General features: G+C 50.7%; 9 protein-coding genes across 9 annotated transcripts; 5 read left to right on the forward strand and 4 right to left on the reverse strand.

Moving 5' to 3' along the window:
* The first annotated feature begins 405 nt into the window (after positions 1-405).
* Positions 406-1,828, forward strand: BO95DRAFT_286771 (uncharacterized protein). Its single transcript, XM_025581689.1, has 2 exons — positions 406-648; positions 708-1,828. Exons 1-2 carry the CDS (start codon positions 521-523, stop codon positions 1,669-1,671), a joined length of 1,092 nt encoding a protein of 363 aa, XP_025446015.1. The 5' UTR covers positions 406-520; the 3' UTR covers positions 1,672-1,828.
* A 754-nt stretch (positions 1,829-2,582) lies between these two features.
* On the forward strand, positions 2,583-4,093 carry BO95DRAFT_439429 (NADPH:quinone oxidoreductase family protein). Its single transcript, XM_025585732.1, has 2 exons — positions 2,583-2,720; positions 2,782-4,093. Exons 1-2 carry the CDS (start codon positions 2,688-2,690, stop codon positions 3,790-3,792), a joined length of 1,044 nt encoding a protein of 347 aa, XP_025446016.1. The 5' UTR covers positions 2,583-2,687; the 3' UTR covers positions 3,793-4,093.
* Positions 4,094-5,287: 1,194 nt separating this feature from the next.
* BO95DRAFT_439430 (NAD-dependent malic enzyme) lies at positions 5,288-7,738 on the forward strand. Its single transcript, XM_025585733.1, has 8 exons — positions 5,288-5,509; positions 5,588-5,809; positions 5,896-6,099; positions 6,158-6,286; positions 6,335-6,468; positions 6,519-6,785; positions 6,858-7,225; positions 7,298-7,738. The coding sequence occupies exons 1-8, from the start codon at positions 5,432-5,434 to the stop codon at positions 7,636-7,638; spliced, it is 1,743 nt and encodes a 580-aa protein (XP_025446017.1). The 5' UTR covers positions 5,288-5,431; the 3' UTR covers positions 7,639-7,738.
* Positions 7,739-7,889: 151 nt separating this feature from the next.
* Positions 7,890-9,348, forward strand: BO95DRAFT_479432 (uncharacterized protein; the record flags this gene model as incomplete). Its single annotated transcript, XM_025590106.1, has 4 exons — positions 7,890-8,541; positions 8,616-9,153; positions 9,196-9,263; positions 9,336-9,348. Exons 1-4 carry the CDS (start codon positions 8,282-8,284, stop codon positions 9,346-9,348), a joined length of 879 nt encoding a protein of 292 aa, XP_025446018.1. The 5' UTR covers positions 7,890-8,281.
* Positions 9,349-10,330: 982 nt separating this feature from the next.
* On the forward strand, positions 10,331-11,023 carry BO95DRAFT_460195 (putative extracellular serine-rich protein; the record flags this gene model as incomplete). Its single annotated transcript, XM_025588711.1, has 2 exons — positions 10,331-10,853; positions 10,962-11,023. 2 exons carry the CDS (start codon positions 10,331-10,333, stop codon positions 11,021-11,023), a joined length of 585 nt encoding a protein of 194 aa, XP_025446019.1.
* A 380-nt stretch (positions 11,024-11,403) lies between these two features.
* BO95DRAFT_460196 (putative mRNA processing protein (Mss51)) lies at positions 11,404-13,080 on the reverse strand (the record flags this gene model as incomplete). Its single annotated transcript, XM_025588712.1, has 3 exons — positions 11,404-11,428; positions 11,483-12,140; positions 12,222-13,080. The coding sequence occupies 3 exons, from the start codon at positions 13,078-13,080 to the stop codon at positions 11,404-11,406; spliced, it is 1,542 nt and encodes a 513-aa protein (XP_025446020.1).
* A 163-nt stretch (positions 13,081-13,243) lies between these two features.
* On the reverse strand, positions 13,244-17,670 carry BO95DRAFT_439434 (OSBP family protein). Its single transcript, XM_025585734.1, has 4 exons — positions 16,132-17,670; positions 14,656-16,055; positions 14,234-14,587; positions 13,244-14,161 (listed from the first exon to the last, which is right to left on the reverse strand). The coding sequence occupies exons 1-4, from the start codon at positions 17,390-17,392 to the stop codon at positions 13,391-13,393; spliced, it is 3,786 nt and encodes a 1,261-aa protein (XP_025446021.1). The 5' UTR covers positions 17,393-17,670; the 3' UTR covers positions 13,244-13,390.
* A 145-nt stretch (positions 17,671-17,815) lies between these two features.
* BO95DRAFT_471059 (ATP synthase complex assembly protein ATP12) lies at positions 17,816-19,523 on the reverse strand (the record flags this gene model as incomplete). The annotated part of the gene is made up of 3 exons (XM_025589563.1): positions 17,816-18,753; positions 18,840-18,934; positions 19,519-19,523. 3 exons carry the CDS (start codon positions 19,521-19,523, stop codon positions 17,960-17,962), a joined length of 894 nt encoding a protein of 297 aa, XP_025446022.1. The 3' UTR covers positions 17,816-17,959.
* Positions 19,524-21,528: 2,005 nt separating this feature from the next.
* Positions 21,529-22,777, reverse strand: BO95DRAFT_286851 (glycosyltransferase family 2 protein). The gene is made up of 2 exons (XM_025581690.1): positions 22,579-22,777; positions 21,529-22,454 (listed from the first exon to the last, which is right to left on the reverse strand). The coding sequence occupies exons 1-2, from the start codon at positions 22,614-22,616 to the stop codon at positions 21,584-21,586; spliced, it is 909 nt and encodes a 302-aa protein (XP_025446023.1). The 5' UTR covers positions 22,617-22,777; the 3' UTR covers positions 21,529-21,583.
* Positions 22,778-23,006: the final 229 nt, after the last annotated feature.

Consider the following 23,006-nt stretch of genomic DNA (forward strand, 5'->3'; position numbering starts at 1 on the left):
TTTCCTGACTTCAGAATTTTGATACACCTGTGGTTCACGGTCTCTTCCATCTTAGGACCTTTGCTCCGTACCTTAAACCATGCTCTGGTACGACTGTCTCCAACCACTAAGCCTATCTAGCAAATCAGTTACCTCCGTCCTAACCATCCCACCCACTTGCCCCCCCCCTCCTCTGAATACTAGGTAGTTAGTCTTATATTCATGTACTTATAACTATCAGACCACTGCCCTGTCCAAATCCACTCTGTTCCTGCATCCGCTCCTGGCATTCGTTCTTTCTCCGCTATACCGAGACCTGACACTTTCTTTTCACTAATCCCATCTCATCGATCTCTCGTTGGCTGCTGCTCAAGTTCCTTGACTTACTCGACCTTCCTTCAGGTGTGTCTCGCTTCACACAAACTTCCACTTATCGGGCTGTTCCCATAGCCCGTTTCAAGAGAAGAGCTTCGCCTTTTCTTGAACTTGGCTCAGTTTTCCCAATCAACCTCCAGAAGAGTGCCTCGCCAGAAGAGCAGAAATGAAGAACTCGATTCCATCTGATGTGTGGGAGAGGAAGAAGGCCCTTATCGCTCAGCTGTACAAGGATGAGGAGTGGCCGTTAAAGCAGGTGATTAAGAAGATCCGTTCCGACGACTTCAATCCAAGGTGAGCTTTGTTCTTTACAATACCCATGAAATAACATTAATATCGTCATTCATTTTCAGTGAAACCCAGTTGCGGAGCAGATTAAAGAAATGGCGGGTCACCAAGCCTTCCCGCCAAACCCGCAAGAAGTCGAACGATAGTCAACAGGAGGGGTCCGGCGATGACAGTGGCCGTGAGGGCGGCTCTCCCAAGCATCAAGCTGCCATTTTCTCTCCCAAGTCTCATGCGACTGCAACGGATCTTTCTGTGTCCGAATCAGATTGGTTCATGAATGGGTCTTTTGCACCACCAGGAGAGCTGCCGGTCACAGTTCCCCTCGATCACGCCTGGGCCCCTGTACTGGCGCAACGATCACCATTGAACCAGCCTAACAAGCACAGGGATCCTTCTCATGCTTCGACGACTTCGCCCTTGCTCGAAGATGTGATGGTCAATCCGACTGCGAGTTTGGCACCCACCTTCCAGGAACATGCTTATGGCTTCACCACCGAGTCTTGCATGCAAACACCCGTGTCATCCTCGGCCCCAGCTGCTCCAATTCAATGGTCAATCCCTCAATGGTATTCGATGCCTATGGCGCCTGGCGCCCAATCCCCCCCGATGCCTTTCTATAGCTCAGCACCGTTGAGTCCTCCGATCGACCCTGCTATGCACCTGATGTCTCCTCCCGGGCCACAGCGGGTATTTACACCACAAACGCCACCGACAGCCAATATCTCAAGACAGCAGTTGTCTGACTTACACGACGATGGCGCGCAATTATGGAAGCGTACCATGTCTGCTCCTTATGTCCAGGATACCGCTGGCGGTCATCCGAGACTGGAACAGAAGGGCATGCAGTCGACAGCATTGGATAGAAAGGCATCACTCCCTTCCAAGACCACAAGTCAGCATAACATGGGCTTAATGACCCCTCCGCCCTCGTTCTTCCCTCACGGGCAGCATTCTGCGATGTGTGCACCTATCTATACCTATCCGGGGACTGAGACTCTTGTTCATCGACCACCCAGTATCGACTTCTAAGATATTTGGGCTGTGGTCAAGGTCTCATCTCATTCGAGTTCCGAATGACTTTTGGTGATCTTTCCTATTCCGTGCGGCTTCGCGCATTGGAGTCGCACGTTGTGTCTTCATGGTTACGTTACTCTCTTCTGTTCTGCTGCCCTGTTTTTCTGCCTTGCTTTCTTATTCTGTATTCATTTCGCTTTTCCTCCTTTGTCTATGTGGTATAGATGAGGGATTGGGCAGTTGAATCGGTATCACGTCTACAAGGGAATCCGATACCTGGCGTATCGGCTGGTAGTACCGATGCATGGGGTGAGGTGTACTGGTTCAAATGATATCCACTACGGGTCAAAGGAGTTCGGGGGCGCACGTATCGAGGGGTTTCTCGACAATGGGACTCTGGGATGGAAGTCTCTTATTTCGCATTAAATGGGTCATATGTACTAGGCCTGCTGGTGTACCTTTTTTTTGGGGGGAGGAGGGGGGAGATCTGCAGCCTCGACGGCCAGACAAACGCCACTATGAATGTTTCATTATGTGATGTATGTATGTACTGTACGCAATCTACTTAGTTCTTAATCTAGCGAGCTCAAACTTCCGAGAACTCCAGCTCTATATAATCTTCTTTCCCCTAGAATGTTGCCCTGTAAAACCAATCGGCAATTTGTCCTCGAAAATTCTCGCCAAGATGCTGGTACGGTATGGAATAGTGCAAGATGCCGCCGAGCAGGCCTGTGCTGGAACAATATCCGAAGACGGACCTCGGCACATCCAGCCCAGCGATAGTGGGGAGAGCCCGAGCTGAGCTGTCTCTCACCTTCCTCCTCCTTCTTCCGCGCCCTTCTCCCGTCTGCAACTCACCTTGCCTGGACTCAAGTTTCCATTTGCCAACAGAAGAGTATAGCATACAAATTAGCGTTATTTTGGCGATTGAGATTGCTTCCAGGTCCCGGTTGCTGGTTATTACCGAACACACCTCTGTCACCCAAATAGTACTAGTGACGCATCAAGAATTTAGCCATTCGACTACCATCATGAGAGCCATTCAGGTCACCGAATATGTGAAGGTATATGAGCCCAGTCTCTCATCAAGCGCTCGTATAACTTTACTGACTGCCAACAACCAAGGGACCTCTGGAACTCGGAGTTGTTACACTTCCTACCCCTTCCCCGTCTCCGACAGACTACCTGATTGAGATACACTCGGCGGGTACCAACTTCTTCGACATCCTACAAATTCAAGGCAAATACCAACATCAGCCTCCCCTACCCTGGGTCGGAGGTTCAGAGTTTGCGGGTACAGTGCTGGCCGTGCCCACCTCTCCTACAACGCTGCCACGGTTCGCTGTTGGCGATCGAGTCTTCGGCGCAACGCAGGGTGCCTACGCCACTCACGTCCTCGCTCCCGAACCATCCTTGCTACCTATCCCTAGCGGTTGGACTTTTGAGGATGCTGCTGGCCTCTTTGTCACGGCCCCGACATCCTACGGGGCCCTCGTTCACCGGGCAAACGTCCAGGCTGGTGAGTGGGTGCTGGTGCATGCGGCCGCCGGCGGCGTTGGTCTGGCCGCCGTGCAGATCGCCAAAGCCAAGGGGGCGACGGTGATTGCGACAGCCAGCACCGAGCGGAAGCGGCAGATCGCGCGACAGTTCGGCGCGGACCACGTCGTCGATTACCGCGACAAGAGCTGGCCGGACCACGTCAAAAAACTGTGCGCGCAACACCGTACGGGAAACGGCAAGGTGGGCGTCGACATTGTCTATGACCCTGTAGGACTGATTGAGGCCAGCCTCAAGTGTGTCGCGTGGAACGCGCGCTTGCTGGTGATCGGATTCGCGGCGGGCAAGATCGAGAGGGTCGCGTTGAACCGGGTGCTGCTCAAGAATGTCAGTTTGGTCGGATTGCACTGGGGCCAGTACGCCCAGTTCGAGAAGGAGACGGTTCAGTCCGTTTGGGCCGGCATCTTCGACCTCGTCGCGCAAAGGAAGTTCAGCGGCACTGCCTTCAAGGACGAGACCTTCGTGGGCCTAGAGAGTGTTCCCCGCGCATTGCAGGCGCTGGGTGGAAGAGAAACCTGGGGAAAGGTGGTGGTGAAGGTCATTGATGATGAGGCCGAAGCGGGCAAGAGTAAGCTCTGAGTGCAGACCACCAGCCGAAGTCCAGTCGTCTCTACCGTACATTACAACTTAACCAGAGGTGAGTAGGAGGTATATCTTGGGAGCAATATGAGAAAGGCTATGTAAATTCTTGATAATAACTATCTGAAGACGGCTGTGTGGTAATGTAGGTGCGCAAGGAGTCATGCTCTCGTAGGAAATGTAACACGCAAGCAACATGAACTATGAAGGCCCTGGGGTCTTTCTCTAGCAACAATTCATCTGATATTTCAGATGAGGGAGCAAGAGTCCCAGCAATCCAGCTCCAGTCGGCCACAGCCACAGGACGTGACATGCGATGACTGTTCTTCAAGAGAGTCCGTAGGAGATGCTCAAACGCTCTGTTTCAGCCCGGAGGCGTGAAATACAACGATCGATGCGAGACAGCTGGATTGCAAAGTTGCAGATATAGTACAAGTTAGAATTCCCCTTGCTCAATCGGCGACCGAACACCATCAGGCGTTCAGTTTCGAAGCTGGGGGTTTGTGGCGCCGCACGTTGCGACAACGATGAGCCGAACTTGTCTTCAAACTGCACATTAACAGTCTTTTTGAGATAGTCAGTAAGCAGATATTATGGTTTGATGTAGTATAGACGTATGGCATGTCGCATGACACCACCAATGGTCGAATGGTGGAATGGCGGAGAGGGCATGAAGGCGAGAAGACGCGATGCTCGGGCGAGTGATTGGGTCTTTATTTTTGTTGTTGGTTGGTTTGAAGGGAGGGCTCGCTTAAAGAGGTGAGTCAGCAGGCGACCGGGCCGTCTATCCGATTAGAGATAAGGTATGGGAAGCATCCTGACATCAGCAATCATCATTTCCCCTCTGAACCAAGATTTGATCACAGTCCCGGTTCCACCGATGTGGAAAGCACGGGAAATAAATAGGCAAGTAAAGGGGTTAACCACCTTTAGTACCCGTACTATGTACTAAGCAAGCCCCCTTGGAGGCAGGGTGATACCTGATTGCTACTATTAGGCTCAAAGATCAACCTGGCGTCTAAACCAAGGTACCTTAGTCAGTACTATGTAATTTCCTATGCACCTGTCCAAATGCTTAATTCTACACAACTAGCAGGGTCTTCCTAATATGGTTCATACATGGATGATCCCTTCCATGATTCTCGACAAGCATTTCTTAGTACAGGCGATTATCCACTAATAAATGTGGAATAGGGCTGTAGTCATGTTGACTTTACTGTGAATCAATTCTCGCCCGAGAGACATTAACTACGTCATTATCATCATCATGGTGATAGCAAATGTTTCGCACCCTCCACTCCTCACCAAAAAGAGAAAAAAAAAAACACCCCGGTGTGCAAATGTAATGTAGCCATGTCGGCCTGTTCTGTACAGACATACATACATACAAGCTTGAGTATTATTAGCGCTCGGCTAGCCGGTTTCTAACGGTCAGGCTCGGCGTCTTGCATCATATGCCCAGCTATATTAAGCTTCCCTTATCACCCAGGGTCAACCACAATCGTAATTACTCCTAAGCTGATCTCCAACTCTTGAGTCCCCCTCAATGGCCAGGAGACCTTCGATCTTAAAACCCTCACGACTGTCATTTCCCCTGTCACCACAGTGTCGCCGTCTATTCTCCCAGCATACACTTAAGATGTCTGCATCAAACAAGCATTCCAAGTTCAACCATCTGCCCCGCGCTGCCGAGGGCCCCTTAGTGTGTCCTCATGAGGTATTGCACGCTCTTGGCTTATAATAACATCGCGCACTACGCATCTAGCAAGTTGAGGATGCTGACTCTGCTGGGTAGGGTAGAGACCTCCTAGAGTCCTGTCAGTTCAACAAAGGATCTTCCTTCCCGGAGGACGAACGTCGGGCATTCAAACTACTAGGCCTGCTCCCCCCCAACGTTCAGACGTTAGAGGAGCAGGTCCAGCGAGCCTATGAGCAATACAGCAGCCGGGAAAGTGATATCGCGAAGAACACCTTCATGGCTAGTATGAAGCAGCAGAATGAGGTTCTGTACTACAAGGTAGGGTCCCAAAAATTCAATCCCATCCTCGTGTATCGATATATCTCAATCCACGTGAGCAACATCATTGGCTAATGCTCAAAAAGTTATTGGAGACTCATCTCAAAGAAATGCTTAGTATCATATACACGCCAACTGAAGGCGACGCGATACAGAACTATTCGCGTCTGTTCAGGAAGCCCGAAGGGTGCTTCCTGAATATCAAAGAGCAGGAGAAGATCGAGGAGTGTCTTTCCAATTTTGAAGGCAGTGAGGAGATTGACTATATCGTCGTCAGTGACGGGGAGGAGGTAAGTAGATAGACAGCAGCTAAAGGTGGCCAGAACACGCAACTGACATCTATTTCAGATTCTGGGCATTGGAGACCAAGGTGTAGGTGCCATTTTGATCTCAGTCGCCAAGTTGGCATTGACAACTATCTGTGCGGGAATCCACCCTTCGCGGCAGCTTCCAGTCGTCTTAGACTGCGGGACCGATGTAAGTCGATTCCATTATCGCCCAACAATATACTTATGTCGGCGCCAGAATGAATCCTTGCTCAAGGACGATCTATACCTGGGACTTCGACAGCCGCGCGTCAGGGGAGAAGAGTATGACCGGTTTGTGGAAAATTTCGTGACAGTCGCAAAGAAGAAGTTTCCAAAGGCATATATTCATTTGTAGGTCGCCATCGTCTGCAGGACTTGGGCTAGGCTGACCTTCTCTTCAGTGAGGACTTCGGCCTCCATAACGCCAAGCGCATCCTTGACAAGTTCCGCTCCGAGATCCCATGCTTCAACGATGATATTCAAGGGACGGGGTGTGTGACCTTGGCTGCCTTGATGGCTGCATTGCATGTCAGCAAGGTCAAGATGGAGGATGTGCGGATCGTGGTTTATGGGTCCGGGTCTGCTGGCACAGGCATTGCCGCGCAAATCGCTGACACGATCGAAAATGAGGCGGGCAAGCCAAAGGAAGAAGCTAGGAAGCAGATATGGTAAGCACTGTCCGGCCGACCACGCTGTCTTGTGTTATTATCGCAATGTACTGAATCACGAGCCATATGCAGGTGCCTTGATAAGCCCGGGCTTCTTCTCAAGTCTTTGGGAGATCAACTGACACCAGCCCAAGTGCCATTTGCACGGGACGACGACGAATGGTCTGGAGAAAAGTCCCGAGACTTGCTGGCCGTGGTGAAAAAGGTGCAACCGCACGTTTTGATTGGGACTTCTACCCAGCCTAAAGCTTTCACGGAAAAGATCATTCGCGAGATGGCCAAGCACGTCGAGACCCCGATCGTGTTCCCTCTCAGCAACCCCACACGCCTGCACGAAGCATGTCCCGAGGACATCAATCGTTGGACAGATGGCAAGGCCTTAATGGCTACCGGCAGTCCATTCCCACCTGTTGAACGGGACGGAGGGAAGTACGAGATTGGTAAGGAGACAGCCCACTAATTGACGAATACGATATCCCAAGCTAATGAGTTTGACTATTGACGCGATGCAGCCGAATGCAACAATTCTACTTGCTTCCCCGGCATCGGACTGGGAGCGGTTCTCTCGCGGACCCGCGTTTTGTCAGACAAGATGCTTGTCGCAGCAGTCAAAGCATTGGCTATGCGGTCGCCGGCGCTGCAAGATCCCAAGGAGCCACTTCTCCCCGACGTTCAGGATGTGCGAGAGATTAGCATCGATATTGCCAAGGCGATAATCAAGACCGCAGTGGAGGAAGGGCACGCTGAGGAGACGGGAATTCCTACGGACGATCAGGAATTGGATGAATGGGTTCGGATTCAAATGTGGGAGCCGAAGTACAGACCGCTGGTGCGACCGCACCAACAAGAGTGAATTGATGGGTCTGAATGGGGAGGAGAGAAAGTTGAAATTTTCTCAATACATATACACTACTTGGTGCATAGTAGTACTAAATGGTGACTTTCAAACCACTATCTATGTGACACTACCTTATGCGTAGGTAGGTATAATTATGTATTCGGATCGGATGCCACGGCATAGACATAGACATAGACCATTCCATCCATCCTTATTGGTTTTCAAAGTTGCGTGCGGTACACAAGTCCGCCATCATTGTGGATGACCTCATTTGCAAATTGACACCTCAATTTCTTTGTCTATGCCTTTTTGTGTGTGTGTGTTTTTCTCGCTCTTCCTTTTTCTTAATCCTGCTCAGTATAATAGAATCAGGAACAGCAACCCTCAAATCTAACAAAGAACTCTTCGAGGTCATCAACATAAAGAGAACAAAGCTCTTTGGGTTGGAGACAAGGGAAGTCAGGCTCAACTTCCGTCCTTCCATTAGACTTTCCTGTGCCGAAAATGCCAAGTGAGACATTCAACATCTGTAATCTCTTCGTCATCGAGGATCTTACTCTCTACAGCATTCTCTTTTCAGGTTTCTCATTAGATTCCCCCCGAACAACATCTTGATCACCTTGCAGAACACAGAACTTGGTATCGCATTTTCATAATCATGAAATTTATCTGGTTGACTACCCTGGTGATTCTTCTCCAAGCCTCAGCCACCATATCACTGGCTCTCCCGTCCTCCGCTCCTGGGTCAAGAGATCAGTCTGGCTATACCTCAGAACTTGCAAAGCGTCGCGGTGGGGGAGGAGGGGGAGGTCGTGCAGGGGGCAGCAGTAGTGGGGGAGGCAGTGGTGGCCGCACCGGTAGTAGCGGAGGGAGCAGCAGTGGAAGCAGTGGAGGTAGTGGAAGTGGTTCGAGATCTGGGTGAGTGTTTAATGATGTGAAGACCCTTTCCGTGCGCAGACAAAGCTGAGTGACTCTGTTTTCTGTTCTGTCAGTTCCTCAACCAACGTTGGAGGCTCAACTCGCAGCGGTTCAGGGAGACAACCAGCCTACGGGGGCGGCAAATATTATGCTGGCGGCGCGACCGCTCCCTATACTTCGGGTTCTCGATCGCGAACGGGCATCACGCCCTATCTGTTGCCTGCGAGTGGTCTGGCGTTCTTCGGGTTCTGGGCATACAACGTATACGCCTATCCATACCCCCATCATTACTATTATGTGAATCAGTCCTCGCACGGCAATGAGTCCATGCCCGTGGTCTGTCTATGCCAACAGTACCTGGAATGTGGCTGTGATGACAACTCCAATTCCACCTACTATGAGTCGCTGTTTAACGGTAGCCAACCAACGAACACAAGCATCACGCGGGTTGCCAATGTGAATGGCACAGACTCGATCTATATCAATGGTACCTTACCCAATGGGACCACCGTCGCCGATTCCTCTGCCTCATCCGCCGCCGCAGCTGGACCAACAAGCCAAGTGAGCCTTGCCATCGGGTACTGGACCATCGTTGCGTTGGTGGTGGGCCAGGTGTGGGCTTTGTGATGAGGGGTTTTGCTTCTGTTTATCCAGTTTCTTGTTATAGATCTACTTCGTAGAATACCCCTTCTCTTGTTTGCAACTACTAAGTACTTTTCTGGGTACGTACAAACTTTTTTTTTTTTATTATTCCCCCCCCCCCCCCCCTTTTCTTTTTTTGTCACTTGATCCAGTCTTCGAGCCTAGACTTCACCGCTCGAGTGCTTGCTGCAGGGCTTGACCGACTCCACTGCGGCCCGACCAAATTAAGGCCCATGGCAAACTTCACTTGATCAATCTCATTCGCTATTCTCCAACCAATGTTTCATCACTCTCGGCCGTCATTGTCTCAGGTTGAGGGTCTACAGACACCAATCTTCTCAACACAGGAAAATGAAGCCCTTCAGCCTTCCCAGACCTACATGTTTCTTGCTAGTCGACCACTGCTCGCTGCTATTTCCTTCCCCCATCTGATAATGCCGGGCTTTGAAACCTCTACTACATACTTACGGTAGCGTGGACGGCATCGTAGATGGCAGTTGTTGTAATGTGGATACAACTTGGGGTCGAAATCCTGAATTGATCGATGCTGGGGCCTAATTAGTTGTCTAGGATCCTTCCTGTCTGCCCCCAGCCCTAGAAATATGCATACTATTGCGTGGACTCTTACAATATGACTGAACAAATCTGGACCCAGACGGCATTTGATCAAAGAAAGCCAAGCAGTGAGTGGGCACGTCAGCCATCCCATCTTCTTCCCCCCCCCCCCTTTTCCTTCTTATTCTGACACTCCTGCCCTGCTTCTTCTTTCTTGTTTGTTTTCTTCTGCAGCTTTTATGGATCGCGATAGTTACAGCAGTGCTGTCATTCATTCCCTGCGTTGATTGATTTTAGAATTCCTTCACTTTGTCTCCGTACACAAGAGCAGTCCCTCGTTTGCAGCTCCATCCATTCTTTTCGCCGTGTCTCTATTTCTTCCGCTTGAATTGTGATACTATTGCACAAACTATACGGATATACATTCCAGAGTACCTTCAAAGCACACTGCATTGGCTCGTCAAGATATTCTACTGTTCCAGACTTCACGCCATTGGGAAACTGTTGGCTTGACTCAGCTGGTCTCATTCCCCGGTCACTTCCAGTCCTCAGGATAAATTGAGCGCAAGAGAGAAACACACCTCGATCGAATATGTATATCTCGAACGCTCTGCTGATTGCCTGCGCGGCCTACGCACCATTTGCTACCGCAGCGGTGCAGGCCATACCTGCCGCCGCTGCCATCACAACGAGCGCTGCCTATCCCGAATTTTCCTCTACGACGCCCACGCTGGCTTCCACCTCGACTACTTCGTCCCCACTTATTTTAAGCAGCAGCAACATCGACGCGACTGCCACTACCGCCAGCTCGGAGGTTCACTCCGCAAGTTTGTCGAATCTCTCTAGCCACACGCCAACTTTTAGCCGTCACTTCGCCAGCTCTGCTATCGCCAGCTCCGTGCGTGCTAGCTCTTCTGTGGCCGCCAGCCCTTCCTTCACTAGGTCCTATATCACCAAGACCACCACCCTTCCCACTCAAGGTGCTTCCGCCGACACAAAATCTGAATCCGGATCCTCTACTTCCGCCGGCGCAGCCGAGGCGACTGAGACCAGCGCTGCGGTCCCATCCACCAAATTATCGAGCGGCCTTGCCGCTGGTGTTCTGGCTGCCGTTGGTCTGATCATGCTTTGAGCTCGTTTGGCGCAACTGTCTTCCTTGGATGTCCGAGCTCAGTGTCTCGTCCTCTGCTTGAACATAAATGGCCTCTCATTCCCTCTGACAGGGGGTACTAGCTACGGTGGCGATGACAGGAGGCCGTGCGGCTGTTCTGTCTACCAGTTCTGATTTCCACCGCGCTATTGTAGAGCTCATACTTGTGATGGAAAGCAACAAGCAATTCAATATTCGAGGTTTGATGTATCAGCCCAGTGTTGGCAGAAAATTTACTGTAATATTCCCGAGCAAGAGCTTAGCCTTGACCAGCTTTTTGCCTAGCTTTTCACTTCTTCTTGCGGTTTCAGTGATGCGGTCCAGGTTGCATCAAGTAAGTTGCCACGACGGGAAAGAATATATGTACTGTTGACAACGCAGATATAATGAAAGCTAAGATTAGGCTCGTCGAGCTTTCATGGAAATATGCACGAAGGCATAGACAGCATTAACATAGTGTACAGTTGCAGTAATGTTGTTGCGAACAAGTGCATCAGGCACGGGGAGAACAGCTTCTAGTTGCGGAATGTTGCCTCGTATCTTCAAGATTTAGTTAGCACAGAAAGACAGAAGGGAAGTGAATGCACTGCGTACCTTTTTCCTCTGAAAGCCCAGACACCCCAGTTGCCACACGAAACATCATGAGGGTCCAAGTCATTGAGATCCCAGCGTAAGCTGCGGAAAATATTCTCACCGGGCTCAAGCAGAATATCGAATTCGCCGGCGCATTTCTCATGCACCCACTTGATATCCCGTTCCATATCCCACTGCGTGTAGCCTGTGCTGATGATCGGCACCTTGGTCTCCAGTAGTTGCGGGAGGGTTTCTTCCCACTCGTGAGAGCTTGCCGGGTGTCCGAGTCCGGGATGAAACAGCATGATGCAGTCTAAGTATGGATCGAAAGGTTGGAAGTAGTTGGCTTTGTACATTGTGTGGAAGTAGTCAACGTAGGTCGTGATTTTGAATTGACCTCCAAGTCGGTCTTCGACGACACCCCCGAATGGGTTGCCAGGTGTCCGCTCAGGCAGCGGGAACTCGGCGTCGCGGTTCGTCATACTCTCCGGTCCGATGAAAATGAGATGAATGAGAGAGCGTGGGAAGATGTAGCTGAGCTGCAACCAAACCTCTCGCGGCAAGGAAGACTCAGCCCGGGCCCCTAGGATGAAAATGCGGACCGGGGGTGCCTTCAGGCGTAATCCTCGAATATCGACACCCTCTCCTGTCTTTTGAGGGTGTAAAGTGTATCGCAACGCTGCGACTCCCAGTTAGGCAAACATCTCATAGAGCATGTGAGGGAAAGAGACGAGATGAAGAAATCGCCGTGATGACTTACCACTAACACTTTTAAGCCCCTCCACTGTAAGCCTCCCCCCCTTTCGGACATTGTAGGGACTCAGTTCATGCAAAACACTCGCAAGTGTAAGCGGATAGGTTAGCATCCGGGTCACTTGCCGCATGCTCCGGTCATCGTTGATCGCCTCAAACTCTCGTGTATAAAGAAAAGTGTCCCAGTTCGTCATGTTGATGACGAAATTATCATCTTGAAGGCCTGGGTAGGTGAACTCCGGGAAAACCCGCCCAGAATGCAAGTCATGATCGTCCTCATTGATCTGTCGGATGGTCTCGCAGACCTCCAAGTGTGCTTCAAAGTCATCCATCCAATGTCCCTCCGAGCAATAGATCGGCACGCCGCAGTCTGGACATTCAAAGTGAGAGTGTGCCGGCGGCAGATTCGAGCTCTGTGGGCTCTTGCGCGTCTCTGGGTCGTGAGGGGAGACAGGCAGTCGGGTCTGCTGGTGGCTTGGATGTGGGCAGAAGGCGTTTTGTTTGATGAAAGCCGCACGCTGTCGAATGGCCGCTGCTGGTGACTGAGAGAACGAATGGAAGAGGTTGTTCGGTTTCAACAAGACGCGCGAATCTGGAAAAGTGTTTGAGGTGGAAGACGAAGCCTTGTGCACGACCGATCCGAGACTTCGGGACGCAGTCGGGGGAGTGAATGCTGTTTGCTTCGAGGCTGTTTGAGGCGGGCTATCCGAGAAAAGGAGGCCTTTGCTACAACTACTCAAACTCCGCACCAAGGCAGGTTTGAACAGCCCATATCCTCTAGTAGGCAGTGCATAGTGTGGCAGGCGTACCACAGCCCGTTGGCGGAGTGCATGTAGGCAGCGACCACAGGTGTACTCACCAGTCATTGCTGGTTGGTACAGAGCTAACATGAGCCAGGAAGAAAAGGAAAGAAGAATGAAATATAAGAAGTGGTTGAGTGTCGAGACTCTCCGGCAGTGACGCGAGAAGCAGTTGCAGGACGGAGCTTACTGAACGGTTGCCAAGCATTCACACGTGACATCCGCGGCCCAGCAAAGTGGTGTTGAATAAGTTTTATGCTACAGTCAAGATGCATAGCATCTTCAATCATTCAGCCATTGAGGCATGTATCCTTCCAGTGTGAAATCATAGTTACAGTGGGAATGACCACGCATCAAACACACGCATTACTCACCCTCAGAAAATATCCTCACAGCCACTCCAATCGTGGGATTCTCGGCACTTCCAATAATTACCGTTGTGTGCCCAGTACTCCTCTCCGGTGATTGGGCACTGGGCTCGCGTGAACCACTTGGGCTGGTACTCCTCCCCGTTGGTCTCGCGCTCTCTGCGCTTGGCTCGTTGCTTTTCTTCTACCCGATGCTTCTCACTGGCCGCCAAATCATATTCACCTTCTTCCATCGCACGCTGGTCAGGTCGAAGCCGTGTGTCCGTAGGAGGAAGGTGCTCCTTGAGACCATTCGGCAGAGCGTTGAGGGTGATAACGAACGGAGTCAGGTTGAACGGAATTCCGCTTGGGCGCGCATGACACTGCCAGACCAAAAGCGTCTTGTTTGATTCGGGATCCTGGCCAGACACCGGCGCCTCAAACCCGGGAGTATGACGCGCATATATTTTGTCATTCCACCGACCGCCAATACTCCATCTCGGGGTTCCATCTCGATCTACTACTTTCCCGGACACCTGATATGCAGAGGATGCCTTCCATCCCCTGGGTTTAAAATCCAGGTAGCAGATCTCGCCGGTTGTCCAATTTTTGATCTCCATTAACCCGTAGTTGTCGACCGTTGGGTTACCAGTAATGATGCCGATAACAGATGACGTGACTTTCTTCCAAGTGTATAATTCCTCTCCTCCGGATGCCGGCCGCAATCGAAGGAACCATGTCCCTAAGAGATTGATGTCGAAAGATTTCCCGTAGAACTTCGATTTGAGAGCAGACTCGCCCTTATTTTTATGGATCAGTCAGCAAATTGACGGCAGTCACTACATTAGAAAATTCTAAGAATAAGTACTCACATAGTAATCCCATTTGGTTGACTCAGCCCAGGCAGCGCCTATCGGTGGGTGGTGGCTGACCTGCTCAATAAAGAACCGATAACCTTTGTCAGGCCGAACATATTCGAATGTTTCACCAAGGAGGGGGTTGAAAGGCTTTGCCACACGGCCAATGGTCGATGCATATTCGCTTGCAGCATACGCAGCGACGTATAACAACCGCTCCATGGAGTCGGGTCTATCAGCGGCAATGTCCAGGAGGTCCGCATATTCCAGGTCTTCAGCCACTCGCTGAAGCAACGACGTTGGCTCGTTGAAAGAGACTGGAAGGGTCATCTTCGTCATGTCCTTACCAATCATAGACTTTAGAATACCCTACAATTATTGTGAGCGTTCACAAATGTCAGGTTCCTTATGCAGTGGGTTGTTGAGCTGTTACTTACCCAAAGCGAGATTTTCGGCCTGTTGTCATAGTCCATTTTCAGCCGTTCCCTGACGGACTCATCGTACCCTGTGAATGAGGGGATAATTTCCTTCCGCTTGATGGCTCGAAGCTCGCTACCCTCATCTGGAGACTCCCTCCCGTCATCATCTGAAGGTACAGATGACAATTTCTCCACCTCAATCTCCCCTGAATCAATTGCATCAAAGAACTCGTCGTCGTCGTCATCGTCGGACCCTGAGTCACAAAGGTTGTTGATCTGAGAGAGAGTTGACTGTTTGCGATTGAGCGACTGCCCTGGCTCTTTCTCCGTTAGCCGTGAGCACTTGTCAACCACATCGGATGCATGAGCCTCGACTTTTGCAACATCGGAGTCATCTTTGATGGTTTGTGCATGAGAAGGAGCCCTGCCATCAATATGGCCAGTAGTAGCTGACTCTAATGCTTCCCTGAGCGCCCGTTTGGTGCGCCGTCGTTTCTCCTCCGACTCACCCATTCGCGACTGCAGTTCTTCATGTTCAAGCGCTATCTTAGCCATACTCTCTTCCCACATCTTACGTAAATAGGCCTCACGGTTGAGCCTATATTGCCAATAAGCATCGCGGTCCCTGGAAATTCTCAAGAGATTTTGCACCAAGCCTTGTAAGCTACTCACGGCTGCTCCGTAAGCTACCAGAGCTTGCTCGACGGCCGGATCTGACAGGGTTGTACTCGGGCTTCTCGATTGTTCCACCTGCATTGAAGCCGCAATGTTGGCAAGGATATCAAGCTGGAGTTTGGTCGACTGTGCGGTGATATTCAGGGCATCTTTATCAGTTGGTGGTATATCGTGGCTGGATGCATAATCCCCATCATCGTCATCAATATCATCATCTCCGTCAATGTCGGGCGCAGTAGTTGCATGACTAGCGAGACGGCGGACAGCGTTTGATGGTGCAGTATGATCCAACGAGCCGTACAATGAGCCTTCATCGTCTTCAGGAGCACTTTCTAGCGTTGTACGCGATGCATACGTGCTAAGCCGTGTGCCACTACTGCTTGGTACGGCATTGGATGATGGAGCCAGGGTTCTCCCACTCGATTTGTTGTAGGTATTGAAGCCCGGCGAGTCTGACATGCTCTCAGGCGACCGACCCTCAGTCTGTTCGATCTTCGCTTGGCGTAGCACTTCGGCATGCCTTGTCTGGCGCTTCTCTTCTTCTTTTGCTTCGTCCTTTGCCCATTGTATGGCATTGTTGAGCGTCCAGAACCAGCGCTTAGCCTCGACGACATGATTCGCCTTGAGATGGTACTTGACCGATGACTTGCCGTGAATTTCAAAACGAGTCTTGTCCTGCGAATCCATGTTAAGCCTGGCAATTTTCATATTGATAGCACCCCGGCAAGCTGAGCCCGCATCATCTGCCAATACCAAGGAGTAGGCATCAGGTTAGCCGATTTCACATGATTGGAAACGAGTGTGTTTGGCTAAATTCACCTTGATGTTTATAGTAACTCAAGACCCCATCCTCCAATACAAACCACCGTAGCTTATAACCACTGGTGTAATTTGTCCATTTCTTCAGATATCCTCTCATCTCACGAGCTTCTTTGCCAGCGAAGGGAGCTTCGGCTACGCCCACCCGGCCAGAGACGCTCGGGGCCGTTGCGCTAGTTCCTAAAATGGCTTTCTCCTGTATACCCCGTTGAGCCATGACAGCGGCCGGGGACTTTTTGACGATCGCACGCGTCTTTTCATCTTTGGTGACGTCTTGTGGGAGCTTTCCCTTTTTGTCGCGGCGGAATGGGTCGGCACCATGCATCAAAAGAATCTGTATCAGCTTCGTATCTCTTCTCCTTGCTCCTTCGTGTAGCAACGTTCCCCCAGATTGAATAGTAGCAGGATCAGTGACTAGATTCAGGCTATCGACATCCATCACACCCTCAACCCGAGGCTCTTCCAAAACCTTCTCAAGTTTCGCATATTCACCTTGGGAGACCAATGTTTGGATCTCCTGGGTTTTATGGTCAATGAAGAGTGACCGCGCTAGCTGAAGTTGCTGGAATATCTCGGGAGTCCTGGCAACGTCAAGAGCCGTTTGACCACCGTAGTTGACAACTGAGTCATTCAGCGAAGGCCGACTCAGCAGATCACGAACTACAGGACCACGTCCTAATTGAGCGGCCAGATGAAGGGGAGTATTGCCATCTCGGTCCTGAGCATTCACATCCAACTCTTCGCCCGTCGATAGTATATACTCCACGACTTGCGGCTCCGCGCACTGAATAGCCAAATGGAGAACCGTCGTACCTGACAGATTGGTCGCCCCTTGAGGCTCCTTCGTCTCTTTTATGGCTTTAGAGATAGCGACGGTGTCGCCGCTCCGAAGGATCTCGAAAAGGCGGAAAGTTCTCACCGACTGGTCCAGAGACATGCTACTGCCTTCGGCATGGGGCAAAGAGGGAAGCTTCTCGATATTGTCGTCGTCTCGGAGGGAGCTCATCGATTCTCGCGGAGGTTCGCCAGCCATCGAAGGCAACAAGTTCGTCTCTTGATGTGATTTACGGCGGCTGGAGCTTCGCGCGGCTGGTATACCAGGGAAGGAGGACGTGCTGCTGCCGACCGGAGAGGATGTGGAAGGAGGAGGTGACTGGGCGCGATCGCGACTGGCACTGCCCTCACGACCCTCGCGCGACTTGTCTCGGTGCAAGATTGCCAGCGCCAAAGAACTGCGGGGACGTTTATGCCTAAAGGACATCCAGTGTCAGCACGCCCAAATTACGGCGGTCTTTCCGATGGGGACTCCGGGCCCCTGGCCACATAGGCGAGTAAGCCGGCCAACAAGTGTTGAGGGAATGAGGTTTGGCCCCGAACGATTCAGAAATCAATCTCAAGATACACTCACCCTTCACCCTTATCCGTCATCTCTCTCTTCTGCTCGCCGCGGCCACAATCAGTTCCCACGCCGGTTCCTCTAGACACAGGATGTCAAGTACGGTGTCAAGTACAGCGCCAAATGCAGCGGGAATCGCTGGGAACCCTCAGCTGCGAGGTGGGATGAGGAAAGGAAAAGGAGCCGAGGTAAGGAAGGAAAAGGAGGTTGGTTTGGGGTCGGCAAAAGAGGGATGGAGGGGTCGGATCTGGGGAGCGGCGCGCGTCACGTCACTTCTTGGAGAATCTCCCGACAATTGAGTATAACTGCTCATCGCTTCGCGCGCTTCGGCAAACGGGCGCACGGTTGAAGGAAAAGGTAAAATCTATTATACATGGAGTAAAATACATACATAAACCAACAGTCTTAAATGATGGCTGTATAGCCCGAGCTTCACCTAGTCTCTCCACTCACTACAACGATAACACTACCTAGCTGTCGACGAAGGTCTTCCTTGTCGACATCATGGGTATCTTCCACCTCGCCCCACATATCCGTCTGCCACTTAACTTCCATACTGGACGCTTCTGCTGCATCTTCAATCCCAAATCTTTTCTGTCCAGGTCGTTGTAAGCCACGGAAGTTCTCGCTCCACTCAGCGACCAGTCGAACAGCGATCAGAAGACTCTTCGCTGCGAGTATACCTCTCTCAAGCGCAGCCAGATCAAAAGCATGCAGATTCATGACCCACTGTCGAATGATATCCTTGGTGACTTGCGGCTGGGATACGGGCAGAATGCTGTCGGCATCTAGAATTGGTCGAATATCAACTCCGGGCCAGACCTTGGTACCCAGGAAGGCAATAGTATCATTGGCGACCCTCATCTGCGCCTCTCGAAGACTTTCGAGTTTTTCACCATTTTCGTTGGTTTCTCTAAGACAGTCAGCAGGCTCGGGCACCCAGCATAGTAGTGTGTCGGTGTCCAGATAACGCATCGCGGTCTTCACAATCTGATCCCTTGCGGACGATATGCCTTCCTCATCCTCTCGAGCAATATCCGCCGCACGCGCCGTAAGAGATGTCAGCGGAATAAGATGATTTTTCAGAGCTTGCTGGGCGGTAGTCATCACATCCCACTCCAAAGCAATCGCATGCGCTAGGTAAGGTTTCGTCGAGGGTATGGACAAGGCATCTTTGGACGGCGTTCTTATGGGGCGGGTGTCCAGCAAGACTTCGTAATTGCCTTCTATTATTAGAATCCGGAGCACGTTGGCAATCGAGTCAATCCAAGCCCTAAACGTATATTCGCCACAGTAGCTGTTCGAGATTTACCTGACTTTTTCCGAACACTAACATCCTTCCAGAAGCGCTTCTTGAGTCCTGAAGAGGGCTTTTCTGGACGCGCATTCGCCTCCTTTTCGAGTGAACTTTCCGATCGCCGTTCAGAGCATGCATCGAAGAAAGGTGCAGGTGATGGCGCGTTTGGGGGAGGCCCATGGGTAGTAATAGGGTGGGCAACAGCGGCTTTCATGGAGGAGGTTTTAAGAGAACGCGCAATAGCGGCATTATGTCGAGCAGCCAGGGTCGAAACTGCCTGTCGCGACAGAGTTGCGTAAAAATGAGAAAACCGCCGCATTTTCAATCAAGCACAATCTGCAGGAAGGTTTTGATACAATGGAGAGACAGGTGAGAATAGAAGCGAGGGAGCATGAACTGCTTCCAAGACAGTGTCGGATCAGGTTTCCCACTCACTGGGCACAGAGCGGAGGTGAAGTCGGGTCGGGACGCCACCGGCGCCGCAGATATGGAATGCGGCCTCCGCAACCATAGAAATCGCCAGGTTTGCACAGTGTTACTCGATCATCTTACTGCATGACGGGAAAAAGCATGTGGCTTTACCTCTGATTACTGAATGGGCTTGATCATATACTGTCATCGGTAGAAAAGTTCTTCTGTACTCATTCACAATTTTGTCACTTCATCCCTCCCGACAATATCAAGTCCCGCACACTGCATACCTTGAAAGAAAATGTGTACGTCACATAACCAAAGACTCCTCCCTTCCCTCACTATGCCAGGTTGCCATTCAATCTCGACACCAAGCGAATGTCAGAGGCAGGCGTTTCTTATGCCTTAACCATTTATTGTGACTTATGGTCGAGGTCAAGGCCTAAAAACTAGGTGATCCGCTGCGCAAAATCGCAACATGTTTGCCTCCAACAAGAAAACAGACATCTCATTAGCTATTAATGTTAACGGTATTCAATGATGTACATTACGCGTGAGACAATAGTGCACAACAATTTGAGAACGAAATGATGTCCTGGCTCGGCGTCTGGTGTTAAACAGTTTGCTGGCAAGCTATGACAAAGACAAGAGCGAGTCAGGACATCGAGAAGAAAAGGAAAGCAGAAGAGAAGGACAGCGGCACAAGCACAATATCCAAACCCGCACTTTTGTACTTTACATGAAGAGGATTTCCAATTGATCAGGACTCTTTGGAAATGGTGGAAATAACTTGGCTAGATCTGATCGCAATTCAGTATTATTCTGGAATTTCCAAAGCCCCAAATATCCCAATTCGGATCCAATAACAGCAGTGGATTCAGATGGGTTCGATGAGAGTGTCGGGCAGGGTCAAGAAAGGAAGAACGGGGAAGTTTGAAACGCGGAATAGGATACAGAGGCTGGGTAAATAGCCCCGTGAGCTGCTAAAAACTCGATAGGCCTGGTCTGGAAGAAGATTTCTCAAAATTGGTGTCATAAGGGCGTCTCATCATTAGCACGAGTCATAGCATCCCGTGGGTATAGGAGGGTGTCAAGGACGTTGCTGTCCTCTCAGCCAGACTAGCGAAATATGGACATAGTGTTTCAATGATCAGACCGGTCCAGCCTTAGTCTCACAAACACGGGCGATGGTAGCATGGGGAGTGGAACGTCTATCGCTTTTGGTGTATGCAGCAGCTGGCATTATTGCGTGATAAATTTTGGGTAATATGGCCGTTTCATGCGATCTATATCTGTTCGCTTCTTCATACGTTCGGCGTCGTAGGCGTCGGCGCCATCTCTGCTACCCCATGCAGTCTGCAGGGGAATTTTAAGTCAGCTGATATATTCGAGAATGGAAGGATAGGAAGGCTCCCGAAAACCCCACGCGCGACATAGACCTAACAAGGCTCTGAAAAGCGAAGGAACAGACGAAGGGACAGTACTGAACAGCACTTGAAGGGTTGAGTACAGGTGACGATAAACAGGTAAAGTGAAAGAGAGAGGGGAATGCGGATGGAACGGTGGTTGGAAAGAAGATCGCCTCGAAGATCCAGGAGGTCGAGTAGAATAGGCCGGGCGGCAAACAAAACTCATAATCGTCCAGACAGGGCGGGGAAGGTCGTTCAGGATGTACACGAAGACACGAGTATGCACGAGGGAACAGGGGAGACATGCAAGCCGAGAGGGTCTGGGCTGAGGACAACCCGAGCGTGGCTCTCCGTCTCCAATGAATGCCCTGGGCTGGGGTAATAGATACAATTGTAAATCGAGAAAGCAACTTACCACATTAAGAGTGAGCACGGCGTAGATTTTGATTCCCCCGTGGAAATAACCAAAGAGTATTGAAATTGGCAGCAGAACGAAGTCCACAGGATACCGAATGTAGTGTCCCAGAAGCTTGATAAACTTGCTCATGAGCATCCAACCTCCAAGTATTTGCATAGCCATCGTATGAGCATGAATGTCCCAATCTACCGTGGCTTTGTGGCACAACAAGAGAAGAAGCAAGTCACCCAGGAGCGCCGGGGGCGAAAGTGTCGTCAAATGAACAGCATAAGCACTCCAGGGTTGGCGGCTACAAAAGGAATCAGCATACACAACACAAACAAGACCAACAACAGCTTGGTGAGAACTCAGAATATGTCCAAGGTCGCTATCCAACATCTCTGTTTCACTCTGCCTCATTGCGCATCGTGACACAATGATGTACTCTCTCCAAATAGGCTCAGAACTGAATGTCGAGGGCAGACCAACAAGGGTACCCTGAGGGAAAGTTCGAACGAAGATAAGATGACAAGGTAAACTTACTACCAAACGTGTTTTTCATGGAACATGCTTGTAAGGTTGCTCCGCCAATTGCTTCGAGACCAGCGTGCGCATTGTTTCAGGAACTTCGGGTTATTCTCCAGAGTGGTCAGGACCTCGGCCTCAGGGTGGTACTGCATGTAAGTCTCCCAGCCATGAGAGACCATCCAGCGAGTGATGAAGTTGTCGTCGTCTGCGTTCAATTGATATTTGCCAAACCACCATTCCTCGTTTGTGAAAGCGTAAGTAAATCCTTCATCTTGGAGGATCTTGGTCCGATACGCGACTGTACGTCCGGACATGCAGGGCAACCCTCCATCTATGTGGGTGGTGGCTGCGCAATCAAAGTTTCGTCGTTCGAGATACAAGGCCCCAAGATATCCCCAGATGCGCTGGGACATGGTGGGTGCAATAGCACGTCGCAGCCGTTGGCAGGTGACCACACCACCGAACCGCTCATCCCTTTCGAAAGGCGCCAAAATCCAAGGAAGTACTGTGTGTGGCCAACTCACATCGTCATCTGCGAAGACGGTGATTGCCGTGCGTACCTCTGGGATTGCTCGTGTCATCTGGCGGCGTTTGTTCGGATGCGTCACTGTGAACAGACGAATTTTGGACTTCGAAGCAGGCATCAAGCTCAGCATGTGTTCGGCCTTCTTTCTATTCGCCTCGATAGTGACCAACAATAGTTCAAACGGATGATTATCGAGGATCGTTCTTATCGTCTCCACAAGTTCGTCGCCGCACCCTTCCAGCGTAGGAAGTATCACCGTGACATCTTGGGCAGTGAGTTCCGGGTTCTCGGGAAGAGGAATGGGCTTAAAAGTCCAGAAAGAAACCAAATTTACCACCAGACGAAAGTAGCGGTAGATACTATATGCCAGCCAAATCATCAGCACCTGCATCCCGTTCGCTCTCTGAGACCCAAGAAATGAATGGGAGGCGGAATTATGGCGGCAATGTGGTCCCAAGGAGTATTGACGTGGAAGTCACTTACAAAAGAGCAACAAATGCTCGCATATATGGAAATTCCATGCTGACCGCAATCCTGCAAGCACTTCCAGATGTATCACTTGGGTTTGAAGGCCTAAGACCAAGGAAGTTGGATACGAGAATTGCCTTGATTTTGCAACCGATCCGCGCAGGATGAAGGATTGGGCCAACGAGTATGTTGGTGAGCCAATACGGCGTTGAACACTAATCCTGAAAAGAACCAAGCAATGTTGATAGGAACGAAAAGTGAGAAACCAACAATGGCCTCCTATCTAGAAGAGAAGAGGCCAGGTTCGGGGGTAAATGTGGTGGCAGGTGGTCGTGGGATGTCCGATTAGGGGAGGAAGCCCAAGCAAAGTAACGAATGTCTGAAGTAGAAAAGCTGTCACCCTCCGCGGTCATAAGAGCGCTCTGCGAGAAAAAAAAAATAGA

The sequence above is a fragment of the Aspergillus brunneoviolaceus genome, assembly GCF_003184695.1.
Source record: "Aspergillus brunneoviolaceus CBS 621.78 unplaced genomic scaffold BO95scaffold_9, whole genome shotgun sequence".
Classification (NCBI taxonomy): domain Eukaryota; kingdom Fungi; phylum Ascomycota; class Eurotiomycetes; order Eurotiales; family Aspergillaceae; genus Aspergillus; species Aspergillus brunneoviolaceus.

Bases quoted from the DNA above. Each gene is read 5' to 3' on its own strand.
- BO95DRAFT_286771 (XM_025581689.1), top strand. From the start codon at position 521: ATGAAGAACTCGATTCCATCTGATGTGTGGGAGAGGAAGAAGGCCCTT. The intron at 649-707 runs GTGAGCTTTGTT...ATTCATTTTCAG, and splicing joins TCCGACGACTTCAATCCAAG to TGAAACCCAGTTGCGGAGCA.
- BO95DRAFT_439429 (XM_025585732.1), top strand. From the start codon at position 2,688: ATGAGAGCCATTCAGGTCACCGAATATGTGAAG. The intron at 2,721-2,781 runs GTATATGAGCCC...CCAACAACCAAG, and splicing joins AGGTCACCGAATATGTGAAG to GGACCTCTGGAACTCGGAGT.
- BO95DRAFT_439430 (XM_025585733.1), top strand. From the start codon at position 5,432: ATGTCTGCATCAAACAAGCATTCCAAGTTCAACCATCTGCCCCGCGCT. The intron at 5,510-5,587 runs GTATTGCACGCT...TCTGCTGGGTAG, and splicing joins CCTTAGTGTGTCCTCATGAG to GGTAGAGACCTCCTAGAGTC. The intron at 6,469-6,518 runs GTAGGTCGCCAT...CCTTCTCTTCAG, and splicing joins CCAAAGGCATATATTCATTT to TGAGGACTTCGGCCTCCATA.
- BO95DRAFT_439434 (XM_025585734.1), bottom strand. From the start codon at position 17,392: ATGTCCTTTAGGCATAAACGTCCCCGCAGTTCTTTGGCGCTGGCAATC. The intron at 16,056-16,131 runs GTGAATTTAGCC...TGGTATTGGCAG, and splicing joins GAGTTACTATAAACATCAAG to ATGATGCGGGCTCAGCTTGC. The intron at 14,162-14,233 runs GTGAGTACTTAT...CATAAAAATAAG, and splicing joins CAACCAAATGGGATTACTAT to GGCGAGTCTGCTCTCAAATC.
- BO95DRAFT_286851 (XM_025581690.1), bottom strand. From the start codon at position 22,616: ATGGAATTTCCATATATGCGAGCATTTGTTGCTCTTTT. The intron at 22,455-22,578 runs GTAAGTGACTTC...GCTGGCATATAG, and splicing joins CGAGCATTTGTTGCTCTTTT to TATCTACCGCTACTTTCGTC.